This window comes from Eleutherodactylus coqui, chromosome 11, assembly GCF_035609145.1.
Source record: "Eleutherodactylus coqui strain aEleCoq1 chromosome 11, aEleCoq1.hap1, whole genome shotgun sequence".
NCBI classification, from domain to species: Eukaryota; Metazoa; Chordata; class Amphibia; order Anura; family Eleutherodactylidae; genus Eleutherodactylus; species Eleutherodactylus coqui.
In genome coordinates, this window is record NC_089847.1 from 91,220,931 (window position 1) to 91,235,142 (window position 14,212).

Consider the following 14,212-nt stretch of genomic DNA (forward strand, 5'->3'; position numbering starts at 1 on the left):
CCATGAAGTCATCCTGGAAAAACCATTCAAGTGTCCAACCAATGTTTCCCCAATGACTTTGTCTGCAGGCATTCAGCCCCATACACATTAGGACATTGACTGAATCCAACAAAGTATATGGGATCTTCCACCAAATATGTAATGCAGAAATCTCAAAGCAAAGAATTAGGGTATTTAGTGTCTTATTGTTTTGCCCATCAAACATTTTATTATTCGCTGCAATTCACTAATTGAGTTAATTTTAATTTTCATCTACTTATGTGCCATGTGTTCAATATTTGGATCATGGAGCTGTCTTTTTCATTTAATGATTTGTATTTTTTGCACATTTGATTATCTGCTTGCCTGGTTACGGGACTAATAATATGACAATGTGATGATGCTTCTCTGTTGTCAAGTGGTTTACAATCTGGGGAAAAACAGAAAGGCAGAACAGAAGTTTAAAGGCGAAATCTTCAGAATAAGAAAATTATCTTATATACTAGATATATATCGATGAAGTCCCTGATCCCAGAGCACCACATGCTGTAGTGTAATGGAAAGCCCAAAACAACACAGGCAATGCTTAGATTTCCATCTAATATTAAGATTTATTTCTTTAAACCCCCAGCAGTTTACAGTGAGCTCTGTTCCTTGCACAGGAAAAGGACAGAACCGTTTTAGACAAACAGAACTACTTCAAATGGCTGTAGCTCTAGGTTTGTAAGTGACTACTGACATGATTTTCTTGTGTCTTTGTATAGACACAAACCTTGGCTTAAAAAAAACACCAAAATGATGTTCATAGCACCAATAGAACTGGAGCCACAGCCATTTGAAGTAGGGTTGGGAATACTGAATTTACAGCTGTTACTTCAGTCTGTCAGCATTAGTGTTGCTTGTCATGATAGCAGAGGATGCAGAAGAGGTGGTTTGTGTTTTAAAAGGTTTTTCCCCTTATGCAATGATTTAAATATAGAAAAAAATAAGTTTAACATGCTTCACATAATTGATATTATCACACCCATAACAACACCAAAAAAGATCGCGTTAGTTATCCAGCACTGTAAATTCCAAAAAGAAGAAAAAGAAAGAAGAAAAGTCCAAAATGCTTCCGCAAAACAGGAACAAAAAGTAATCAAAAAGTCATATATATACTTTTATAGTTACATATTTATACATCCCATAACAGTGGATATCTTGGTAGATCTGCCATTCAGTAATCAAGTACAGCTGTGTGATGCCCTCTAACAGAACTGGTAGCCGTGTTGTTCCTAGCAGTAGACTGAATGGTAATTTGGATAGGCTGAACAAAGAGGATTTTTTTTAGATCTCGAGGTGAAATGATCTTTCAGTCCAGCTCTTTCCGTGGCTGAAGATGTATTACTTTTTAGCACCCTGAGTTCAAGGGTCCTCTTATACTGATCCTCTTGTGTCCTGTCCCAGGTGCCTTTTGTCTCTAGTAGTGGGGTGCAGCTTTTCCTCCCCTTTGTCTCCATCGCTCTCCCTTACTGCAGTCGCTTATATGTCGGATTTATCGATAATCCTTCTCATGAAAGTCTCGCTGAAGAAGAAATCCTGGCATTAGATGCAGACAGTAGCCGTGTCCTCTTCTGAGAAAACTCGGGGGATTAGCCGGTAATGCGCTGGGTGTTAGCGCTTGCAATTAGCTGTTCTTCTTGCCGTCAGCTATATCTGTATCTCCGCTGTCTTTATTTGAAGGGGATAAATGGTTTGTGGAAAGACATAATTTGTTTTTCTGTTGTTTATAGATACATAATATATCAGGATCTGAGCTCAAAGCAGAGTTTACTATGTGCGGTGTGATGTACACAGCTACAGCGACAGTCAGACAGGGTAGACCTGAGTAGTAAGTGATCTGCTCCAAAGTCAGCTTAAAGTGGAAGTAACGTCAGAACATGACCTATTATCTAAATCCACTTTTATGTTAAAAACATTTTTTTGAAGAATTCTTGGCGATTTTTTTTCCCCCGATTAATTATTGATGTCACAATCAATACTTTAACCCTTTCCAATCCAATTTGTATCCTGGTTCTCCTAGGGGGATTACTCTTTTTCTGCTGTTATACAACAGCGCTATACGCTGGCTAAAGCCAGTACTGCATGAGGTGACATGTTGGATAGGCTCTTACAGCAGAGAGGCAATATACAGTGAGAGAACCCCGATGGATGTCTTCCAGCATCGGAGCTGTACAGCCTTAAATCATAATGTCTTCAGAGGTCTGACAGTGGATTGGAAAGGGTTAAAAAAATCCTAAAATCTTGCAGTTTTCACACTGACCACAAAGGCCTCATGTCCATTGGCAGGTCAGATTCTGTTTTAATTGATGAGTTATCCTCTGAATAGGTTGTCAGTAGTTGATGGAAGGTGGTCCACCACTCAGGACCTTGGACCATCAGCTGATCGACCAGCCTGATGTCCAGTGCATCAGGCCGGATGTTGTCATCAGTGGAGAGGGGAGGAAATGCAAGCGTCAACTTTACTCCCAATGAGATCAATGGGAGACTGGGCTGCACTTCCTGCCCAGGGCTGGATGTCCATAACAAGAGCAGGAAGTGCAGTAGCAGTGCATCTCTCCCATTGATTTTAATGGAAGTCAAACAGTCGCCTGCATTTTCTCCCCTATGTGCTGATAACAACATCTGCCCAATGCACTGGACAGCGAGCCGGACAATCAGCTGATGGATGGGGGACCCGAGCGGCGGACCCCGTCAATCAACTGTTGATGACCTATCTAGAGGACAGGTCATCGGTGAAAAAGAAAAAAAACACCTTTAAGGTGGAGTTATCTTCTGTTTAGCCTATTATAACTGAAACCAGGTATCATGTCAGATCTGGTGTCCTCCCTGTGGTCTGGTCTTAAATACTACTTTTAGATGACCTATCCTGCTGCTCCAACCCCTGTGTAGTGGCTGCCTCTTGTAATTGCAGGCGCAGCTCTCATTGAAATCAATTGGAGTAGCGGCTTCTGTTCTGCCCCTAGTGTATACCATTGCTGTCAGCGGGTGTGTGATCAGTTGATCAGCTGAGGTCCTGCACAGCGGGCCCCGCCTGATCAACTATTGATGATGACCTATTCTTAAGATAGGTCATTAATGGTATTTTCATGGAAAACGCCATTTAAATCTGAGCTTTCCAGCAGAGCATTACATTTGAATGCCCAAAAATACTTTTCATACTGTATTTTGGATCTTTTCACTTTAATGAAGTCCTATGTATGGCGCATTGTCATAGTAAATCTCTCCCAATATGACATTACTTGTAGTCCGATTAAAAAAAACTGTGTTAAATAACAATCTCCGCTCTGCTACATCTGTACAGGTAATTTGTTTCCTGACCTACTGTGTGTATGTATAAATAAGTTTCTTCTTCAGTGACTTTAAATCCCTATTAGCCATTATGACGGCTTCACTGTTATTGTACTGCACTTTATTTCTTGCTGAACACTTTGAAGTTTTGTCTTCATATAGTCATCATCCTCCCCTTCCATGTCAGGAATCCCCCCAGCATTTACCTGGACAGCACAATATCGATCCCCTTGGCTTTTAGTAGACAGCTGTAAACATCTCAGAAGGTGGATGTCTATTACTGCCGGGTCCCTGTTGCATCACTTTGTACTGTAGCAAGTACTTTTACAAATATCCTGGGACTAACGAGTTTGTTTTGCAGCCATGTACTCGGCTCAGAAGATAACGTTTCACTTTTTTCTTTCCTCTAAACCTAAAAAAGCTGTATTGATGAAATGACTCGGCCTTTATAAATGATTAAACAGAGGCCTATTGTGCAATGACTGTGAGTCTGTTTCTGGCTGTGCTTGCATACAGGACTTGCTCATCATCATGCTCCTCTCTTGTGTCTTGGCAGCTGGGAGGATGTGGGATCCTTGGAGTCGGTATCTGGTTGGCGGTCACACAGGGGAGCTTTGCCACGCTCTCCTCCTCTTTCCCTTCACTGTCTGCTGCCAACTTGTTGATAGCTACAGGAACTATCGTGATGATCGTGGGTTTCCTGGGCTGCATCGGTGCTATTAAGGAGAACAAATACCTACTGCTGAGTGTAAGTATGTCTCGTTGTGGGAGTTATATAGTACTGGACATCCTCGTAATAGAGGAAAACAAGGCGCTGTCAACAATACTGATTGCGAGTTATATGACAAGCTTCACATTAAGGGGACACAACGCTGTGCAATAGAAATATCAGATATTATAGAACTGATGTCCTACACTTGCCCATTGACTTAGGAGGAAAGGGATGTAGCTGAATATTTGGAGGAATCCTCTAGATTATAGAGACGGTTTACAGATACATTGACGACAGTTTTTTTAGGCTCCTATATAAAGGACATAACTTTTTTAGGAGTTCAATCTTACAGCAAAGATCACAAAACTTTTTACCTTTTCAGGCCACATTCATTTTCTAAAATGAGGGAAGACCTATTACATATGGAGAAACAAGAAAACATGACATTCTAACACTTGCAGACAAATATTTTAATTACATTTGGCCAAGGTAAAGAGAACAGAAGGCTGAGAAAGCTATATGGGTTATATCACCCATGCTGGCTTTATTCAGGGGATTGGATAAAGACCACATCATTGTCAATGCGGAGGTCTTCTGGTAGCCAGTGCGTGTGGTCTCATATGTGGGCCACACAGTTGGGGTGCACGAGTTCGTGACCACTGTTATTCGGGATCTGCAATGGTGGACATATAGTTTGCCGCCTATTGTAGTTTTCCTTAAAAAGAAGGTGAAGGGGCTGAATTAAATTTCTGGCATTAAGTCAAAGTTACCAATCTATCCTTTTCAGTCATGGACATGCCATAACAAGGCTGTGGATGGCGACCAACATGGTCTATAATGTGCCCTTGAGTTTGCAAATGGGAGCAACAATTTAGAGTCTTGTGGCCAGTCCTGATATTTTCCCCAGATGAGGCAGCCCACTAGGAACAGAAATTAAGTAACCCATGTGAGGGAATGGATATTGAGGAGGTAGATAACGAGCTGCTCATGATACCAGTGGATCTTGGTTAGGAAGTGTCCTCCATAATAACGATAGCTGGCCAGATAATGAGTTTCCAATTCACTTATTATTTGACAGCAGTTGCATAAAAATTAGTTCTGAAGTGTCCTGCTTACAGCTGGGACTTGTGGTCCACAACCATGACAGTCATTAGCCGTCATGAAGTCATAAAAGCATGGACCACCTACAGTGTACTTGTCAGAGGGGATATTTAGCAGTAATGTTGTAGAATCAAGCTGTGTGTGAGAGTAAGTATCAGTGATGTATTTATGCTGTACATCTCACAGCTCATGGTAAGTCACTCAGGTAGGTCTGAAGCCGTTGCGGTGGGTTGACATTATAAATAAGTGCTTCTTTGTTATTTGTACAGTTAGTTAGATTTCATCCTCAGAATAAGTGAAAAGTAATTGAAAGTAGCATGTACCATGTGTACATATGGCTAGTACATATGTATAATACAGTATGGACACACTTCTGCACCTTATTGTGGCCAGAAGTCCCGGCTCAACCATAGATCTAATGATCCAAACTAACTGCATCTGTGGTGCCGTTAGTTCAGGTCATTGGACTCACAGTCCTTGTTTAATGATGTGATGTGCACACAAACCGCACATTGGGAAGCATAGACACTCCAAGTTAGTGCAAGGAACAGATCAAGGTTGGTCAATGTTTCTGGGCAAAGAAATTTTTGGGATCCCCATTTTGGGGGATTTAAGAAGTGCTTGTTTGGGGATAGCAGGAAAAAAAAATCCATTATACTTACCTAACCGAGTTCTCTCCCTTCCTCCTCTGTTCCTTGTTTACAATGATGAATGACCACGTTTTGCATAAGATTAGTTATATGTACTTACATCTGGCCACTTGGCAATTTATTTGGCACTTACATTTTTTAGAGTTGGAGTGAAAGGCATATGGGTCATTTTTTTAGTCTACATAACAATTAGGTCATTAGGGGGCCTGTCCTTGATGTCCTTGTCTAATGATCAGTTTACAGGGATACCAGTCTCTAATGACCTTGTTTTTCATGGACTGGCGGGGATCACTGGACAGGTTGGCAATCCTGCATTTCAGAATAGAAGAGGGGCAAACAGATGCTTTTTTCATTTTTTTTTAATATTCCCTTTCATCCCCATGGTTTATAGTGGTGGTCCCTAATGACAAAGATCTCTATCAGTGGGGATGATGTTGAATAATAATACAACTTTGTGGCTGATTTTCTACAAGACGTATAAGAACTTGCACTGAAACACCGTTACACCCCTCTCTTCAGTTGTGTCAATGGCTGGATGTTATGCCCAACTCCATGGATTTGCATTAGCTTTGGAACTGATCTAACCCAGAAGATTCTGAAAAGTAAAGTTTTATAGATGAATGTGTAGTGGGGTAATGTTTCTATTGTGAAGAGCACCAAAGCACTACAAGGGTGTAGGGAGTTCTATGGGCCATGCAGTGCACCCTGGGAAAAGGGTATGCAAATCGAGAGATAGAATAATGCCTGCACAGTGCCATTTATTGAAAGGGAGCTACCCTTTGAAGGTGGATTCAGATGAGCGTGTTTATGTGTGTACAATTGTGAGCACAAAACCACGCGTCTATTAGAACTATTGGTTTCCTATGGTGTGTTCACATGTCCGTGTTTTACAGGTGTGTAAACGCGCGCACCTGTAAGAGATAGGACATGCATGTACCATAGGTACGTGGTGCGTGTTAATATTCCCCGCAGGGAGTCCCCTTGTGACTGAACACTGTGACAGCACTGTCACAGTGATCAGTGCCAAGAGGACTGTGACAGCTGTGGCAGTGGATTGCTATGTATCCCCATTGCTTTCAATGGGACCATCGCTTCTGCAGTTCCATTGAAAGCAATGAGCTGCCAGCAAGAAGCCCTGCAGGGATTTTCAGGGAAGGGCTTTAAATATAAGCCCTTCCTTGAAAAATCATCCCTAGAATGTGTTTTAAAAAATACTATATATATATACACATACACACTCTGTTTCCCCGAAAATAAGACAGTGTCCTATACTAATTTTTGTTCAAAAATGTTTAACTTTTTTTCCATATATAGCTGCCTGGACACTATTTAAATTGACTTTTTAAATTAACTGTTAGCAGGGCCTAATTTTGGAGTAGGGCTTATATTTCAAGCATCCTCAAAAAGCCTGAAAAATCATTTTGCATCCTCAAAAATTCCGGAAAATCATGCTATATCTCATTTTCAGGGTATGTCTTATTTTCAGGGAAACTATATATATATATATATATATATATATATATATATATATATATATATATATATATATATATATATATATATATATATATATATATATATATATATATATATATATATATATATTACACACACACACATATATATATATATATACACACACACACACACACACAAATTTCCGCCTGCTGAAAGAGCTGTATCTGATTGGCAGCGGGGAGCAGGGGAGAGCGGGCGGGAGAGAGGGAGATCTTACCTCCGTTCCTCCCCGCTCTCCCCTGCAGCTCCCCGCTCCGTGCCGGCACCCGAATCTTCAGGGACGAGCACAGCGATACTCGGATAAAGCAAATTACTCGAGCGAGTAGTGCTTTTCCGAGTACGCTCGCTCATCTCTAGTAGTAACGCTTCTGAAACTCTGAGCCACAGTTCTTAATCAGTCATGGCTTGTTAAGAGTTGGCACAACAAGCGCCCTTAGGATAGGATGTCCCAGCAGATGCAGTCTATCATAGATTGCTAAATAGGTTTGATCATGAAGACAATGCCTGTTCAATGTGGGCAATGTAGACTTCATAGAGCGGGTCCACCACTCAGGGCAAATGGGCAGAGCGAAGAGTTTCTCTGGTAGACTCCATGTATTCTAAATGGCCACCAAGTTATCTTCTCTATGGTACATCAGCCACTACAGAGAAATGTCTAGCTAGCTTTCCTTGGCAAAATCAGCTGTAGGAAGTAGTCGCTAGTCGGGTTCCATAGGGCTCAGTATTGGGCCCCATTCTGTTCAATATATATTTATCAACGACCTGATAGAGGGGCTGCACAGTAAAATACCGATATTTGCAGATGATACAAAATTATACAATATAATCAATGCAACGGAGGACAAGGTACGGCTACAAACGGACCTGGATAAGCTGGGGGCTTGGGCAGAAAAATGGCAAATTAAGTTCAATATTGATAAATGTAAGGTTATGCACATGGGCAGGAGAAACGGATGTCACCAATATACACTAAATGGGGTACTACTAGGGAAAAGTGACATGGAAAAGGACCTGGGGATACTAGTGGACTGTAGACTTAACTGAAGCAATCAATGCCAGTCAGCTGCTGCAAAAGCAAATAAAGTCTTGGGGTGCATTAAAAAAAGGGAAAGGGGTGAGGGACGAGAACATTATCCTCCCACTATATAAGGCACTTGTCAGGCCTCACATGGAATACTGCGTACAGTTCTGGACAGCGGTGCTCAGGAAAGATGTTACAGGGCTTGAGGGGGTCCAAAGAGGGGCAACTAAATTAATAAACTGAATGGGAGGACTAGAATACCCAGAGAGGCTATCAAAACTGCGATTATTTACCCTGGAAAAAAGTTGCCTAAGGGACGACCAAATATCTATGTATAAATACATGAGGGGACAATACAAGGATCTCTCTCATGATCTGTTTATACCCAGGACTGCAACGGTAACAAGAGGGCATCCGCTACGTCTAGAAGAAAGCAGGTTTCATCTCCAACACAGAAGGGGGTTCTTTACTGTAAGAGCAGTGAGACTGTGGAACTCTCTGCCTGAGGATGTGGTGATTGGCTAAGTGCTCAGCCAATCAGATACAGCTCTTTCAGCAGGCGGAAATTTGTGTGTGTGTGTGTGTGTATATATATATATATATGTGTGTGTGTGTAATATATATATATATATATATATATATATATATATATTACACACACACACATATATATATATATATACACACACACACACACACAAATTTCCGCCTGCTGAAAGAGCTGTATCTGATTGGCTGAGCACTTAGCCAATCACAGGCAGCACTTAGCCATTCATTGAATGCCAGCTGAGTGCTGCCTGTGATTGGTCACAGCACTCAGCCAATCACAAGCAGCACTCAGCCATTCATTGAATTCTTTGTGCACCAATGTATGCATACACACACACTCGTGTGAATGCACCCTTTGTCAATTTGGAACATGACTAGGGATGTAAACCAAACTAGAATATCCTCTCACTGAGCCAATCAGAACTCTACAGTAAACTGATGAGGTACAAAACCCCCAAAACAACTGTCTGTACAAAGAGATATTCTGGTTTGGCTTTCATCCCTAGTCTTGTTGCAAGGCTTGTTAAAAGGTTGGTTATGGACTCATGGGATAGCTACCTTTCAATAGGTTGCGTTGTGTAGATTATTCCATCACTCATTTGCATAGATGAAGGAGAAAGGTTACATTACTAAAATCACAACTTCATCAATTTCTGTCACATTTAGGTAAAATTTCCTTTAGCGTGCCTACATTTTGTATTTCTTCTGACCATCTGGCAGAGTGAAATGCTCCTGTTTATGGCAGTCACACCACGTCTGGAGAATGCACAGATCCAGTTCTAATTAACTGGACTGATACACAATACTTTCTGGATATGAGCCACAGCGAGAGTATCATCACGCCAAATGGTCAGGTTGTGTGAGAGATCAAAAAAACCAAAGAAGTGAAAATGCTCATATTAGTCGCTTATCTTAGACTAAGCAATGTTCAAAAAGTTACCTTTAGACTGAGCAACCATCGTTCAGATAAGTTACCTTTGCTTTTACACAGGAGTGATAGTTCAGAGAATGGAGGCAGCGCACCAGGGATCTTCTCTGGTCACCCACCTCCATTTATTGCAAACAGGCAGTTGTTCAAAAGGGCCAGCACTTTTGTAACACTATGCAGGACAGCGCTCCTATGTGTGAGTATGTTCTGCATATGTATGTTACAGTATACAGGAAAGCGCTCTGATTTCAAAGGCTGTTCTATACATGGCTCTAACAGTATGCAGGATAGCGCTCCGATGTCGGATTCTATTCTGCGTAAGTATGCTACAGTATACAGGACAGAGCTCCAACATCAGAACCCAATCCTGTATTCTGTAACATACATATGCAGAACAGACTCCGTCATGGGAGCACTGTCCTGCATACTGTTAGAAACATGTGCCTTGTCCTACAGCAGACCTATGCAGGGAAATCTTAATATTGGATGAGGGCCAACACTGGGTTGGAGAGGGATAATTTTCCAAAAAAGTGCTGATAAAAATGACATGTCATGATGATTTAATGGGTTTCTGTTGAGTAATTCCACAATGCGCTTTCCCACCCTAAATAAATGAAGAGTTTGGAAGTGTGCGGGTGGCAGGGAAATTGGGCTGGAAAGGGTTAAACCATAGAGTAGCACCTTCACAGCATGTCGGACCGCTCAACTCAAGTTTTGCTCAGTTTGAGCTTCTTCCAGGACATGGTAGATAAATGTGTCACAGGCAAGGATAGTGATATGACATGGCTCTGCAGTAGCTCACATTGGACTGCTGCTTGCTTACTTACTGAACTTCTGCAGTATCGATTGGCTTCGAAAAAAAGCGACAATTGTCCTCCGTTACCCAAAGTTTGCCACTTTTAGCTGTAGTTTGTCAGCACGGAAAGGAGAAAGGTTAACAGTGATCTTACAGAGGATGCCAGCTGTGTGACATTCAATCCTCTCAGCTCAAACGCTGAGCAACTGCAGCATGAAATATTACAGAAGAGAAGTCAGGAGCCGAGGGAAGAGCAGGAAATAAAAACACACTTTACAGCTCGCCCAGGAGGGTTCGAGCGGGAACTCAAATTGATTTTACTATCTCTGTACGCACCGCAGAGATGGCAGCGGCACAAGTGTGGTTATTTTGTGATGCATCCAAGGAAGAGGTGGGGATTACGGATGCACATTTCTATTATAACTTGTGACACATCTTTCAATAACAGCCGTGCAGCTTCCACCTTATTCTCCATGAAACATTTCATTTTCTAGTTCGAAAACCAACAGCGGTTAGAGAGTACATAGAGCGATGTTGTTTCTCATCTAAAGTTCTGTCCTCTGTGGTTCACAACACAGGAGTCATAAAGGGTCACCAGCAGAATGGTGTGTAGTAACTAGAGATGAGCGAGCGTACTCGGAAAAGCACTACTCGCTCGAGTAATGTGCTTTATCCGAGTATCGCTGTGCTCGGGTCTGAAGATTCGGGTGCCGCTGCGGCTGACAGGTGAGTCGCAGCGGGGAGCAGGGGAGAGCGGGCGGGAGAGAGGGAGATCTTACCTCCGTTCCTCCCCGCTCTCCCCTGCAGCTCCCCGCTCCGTGCCGGCACCCGAATCTTCAGGGACGAGCACAGCGATACTCGGATAAAGCAAATTACTCGAGCGAGTAGTGCTTTTCCGAGTACGCTCGCTCATCTCTAGTAGTAACGCTTCTGAAACTCTGAGCCACAGTTCTTAATCAGTCATGGCTTGTTAAGAGTTGGCACAACAAGCGCCCTTAGGATAGGATGTCCCAGCAGATGCAGTCTATCATAGATTGCTAAATAGGTTTGATCATGAAGACAATGCCTGTTCAATGTGGGCAATGTAGACTTCATAGAGCGGGTCCACCACTCAGGGCAAATGGGCAGAGCGAAGAGTTTCTCTGGTAGACTCCATGTATTCTAAATGGCCACCAAGTTATCTTCTCTATGGTACATCAGCCACTACAGAGAAATGTCTAGCTAGCTTTCCTTGGCAAAATCAGCTGTAGGAAGTAGTCGCTAGTCGGGTTCCATAGGGCTCAGTATTGGGCCCCATTCTGTTCAATATATATTTATCAACGACCTGATAGAGGGGCTGCACAGTAAAATACCGATATTTGCAGATGATACAAAATTATACAATATAATCAATGCAACGGAGGACAAGGTACGGCTACAAACGGACCTGGATAAGCTGGGGGCTTGGGCAGAAAAATGGCAAATTAAGTTCAATATTGATAAATGTAAGGTTATGCACATGGGCAGGAGAAACGGATGTCACCAATATACACTAAATGGGGTACTACTAGGGAAAAGTGACATGGAAAAGGACCTGGGGATACTAGTGGACTGTAGACTTAACTGAAGCAATCAATGCCAGTCAGCTGCTGCAAAAGCAAATAAAGTCTTGGGGTGCATTAAAAAAAGGGAAAGGGGTGAGGGACGAGAACATTATCCTCCCACTATATAAGGCACTTGTCAGGCCTCACATGGAATACTGCGTACAGTTCTGGACAGCGGTGCTCAGGAAAGATGTTACAGGGCTTGAGGGGGTCCAAAGAGGGGCAACTAAATTAATAAACTGAATGGGAGGACTAGAATACCCAGAGAGGCTATCAAAACTGCGATTATTTACCCTGGAAAAAAGTTGCCTAAGGGACGACCAAATATCTATGTATAAATACATGAGGGGACAATACAAGGATCTCTCTCATGATCTGTTTATACCCAGGACTGCAACGGTAACAAGAGGGCATCCGCTACGTCTAGAAGAAAGCAGGTTTCATCTCCAACACAGAAGGGGGTTCTTTACTGTAAGAGCAGTGAGACTGTGGAACTCTCTGCCTGAGGATGTGGTGATGGCAAAATCCATAGAGGAGTTTAAGGGGGGACTAGATGTCTTTCTAGAACGGAATGATATTACAGGATATAGACATTAGGTGACCAGTGGGGTTGTTGATATGGGTCTTACATTCAGATAGGAACTATCAAAGGTTGATCCAGGGATTATTCTGTCTGCCATTGTGGCACTGTGGAGGTACTATTCCATCTCCCGTATTTGCATATTACCCAGAGGAGCATGAATGGCCTTTTGAGTCTCCTCACTCACCGTCTAGGTGCTCTCCCTAAAGAAAAAAGATAGCATTTCTGACCCCCATCCTAGGCCTCTCACTAGCAAAGCCAAACTCCTACTTTACACTGATGATGAGCAAATACCCTGAAACAGCTGTCTGTACATGGAGTCTGGCTTTGCTTTTAATTCCCAGGGACAAGAAAAGGACATGTAGCAATTTTTTTTCAGATTAACTATCGGTCGGTGTGAAAACCCTAATAGTATCACTTTTTCCTATCACTTTGATTAATCTTCCCCCGGTGTGTTATGTTAGAGCATACGTAGTACTTCATCTATAAAGCTGCTTAGAACTATATTTACTGAAGAGTTAGGAAGTGCAGGGATGACAGTAAAGTCTGAGCAGTACCCACCAAAGTCCTTCTTTATTGTCGATGAAGTTGGACGGCATAAACACTGGGACATGTATTGTATAGCGCAGCGTGTCTTTCTCAGTTACCCTGCTGTTTGAAATAGGGAATTTCTCGGTCATTTAATGGCCTCTATCTTTCATCCTAGCAAGCAGTTCATAAAGCGTTGTCCCTTCTCACCAGTAGGATATTCAGCATGTGCTTCCAGCCATCTAATCACCTCCAAGTGCTTATTGGAACTAAGGAAGCACATTGCTGATTTCTTTCCTCCTTTAATGAAAGTCCTTGGATCGTGTAAATGTAATTTCTAGAGGGAAGAAGTAAGAGAACAAGCGAATTGAGAGAACATATTATGTCTTTATTGCTTTTTTACCTAATATAATCATGTAGAAAATCCCCTGCCTGCTTTCCAGGAACAGATTGCGCAGAGTTGTCAGACCCCCCCCCCCCCCCCTCTCCTCCTGGTCCTTGTAAAGGGTCTATTTTCTTGGAAGAAATGATATTTAACATCATTTGTGGTTCTTAGTATTATGTCAATAAGCAAAAAACATAGAAACATAACATAATGAGCTTGTAGCCCTAAGACGCACGCAGTCCCGCCAGATGTCTTTTTCAGATCGTTATACTGTAAACACAGGCTCATATATATATAATCTATAATGTCTTTAATAAGATCATAATAGGGAAAAAAATCTAACATTTATGTGTTTTTTTTCCTTAGTTCTTTATCCTGCTGTTGATTATCTTCCTACTGGAGCTCATTGTGGTTACGCTGTTCTTCATCTACACAGATAAGGTAAGAGGTTTTCTTAACTTCCTAGAACTTTATTAAACTTTTCCTTCTAAGATAATGATATTATCTAAAGACGATCTATTAGCTAAAGACGGTCTTGAGATTATTACATTA

General features: G+C 42.0%; 1 protein-coding gene across 9 annotated transcripts in view; it reads left to right on the forward strand.

Moving 5' to 3' along the window:
* Positions 1-14,212, forward strand: part of TSPAN4 (tetraspanin 4) — a 529,911-nt gene that overhangs the window by 457,421 nt on the left and 58,278 nt on the right. For all 9 annotated transcript variants that reach the window (XM_066583029.1, XM_066583028.1, XM_066583035.1 and 6 more), the window contains 2 exons: positions 3,866-4,057; positions 14,027-14,101. In XM_066583029.1, coding sequence (XP_066439126.1) covers positions 3,866-4,057; positions 14,027-14,101 — 267 coding nt within the window. The remainder of the gene's footprint in view (positions 1-3,865; positions 4,058-14,026; positions 14,102-14,212) is intronic.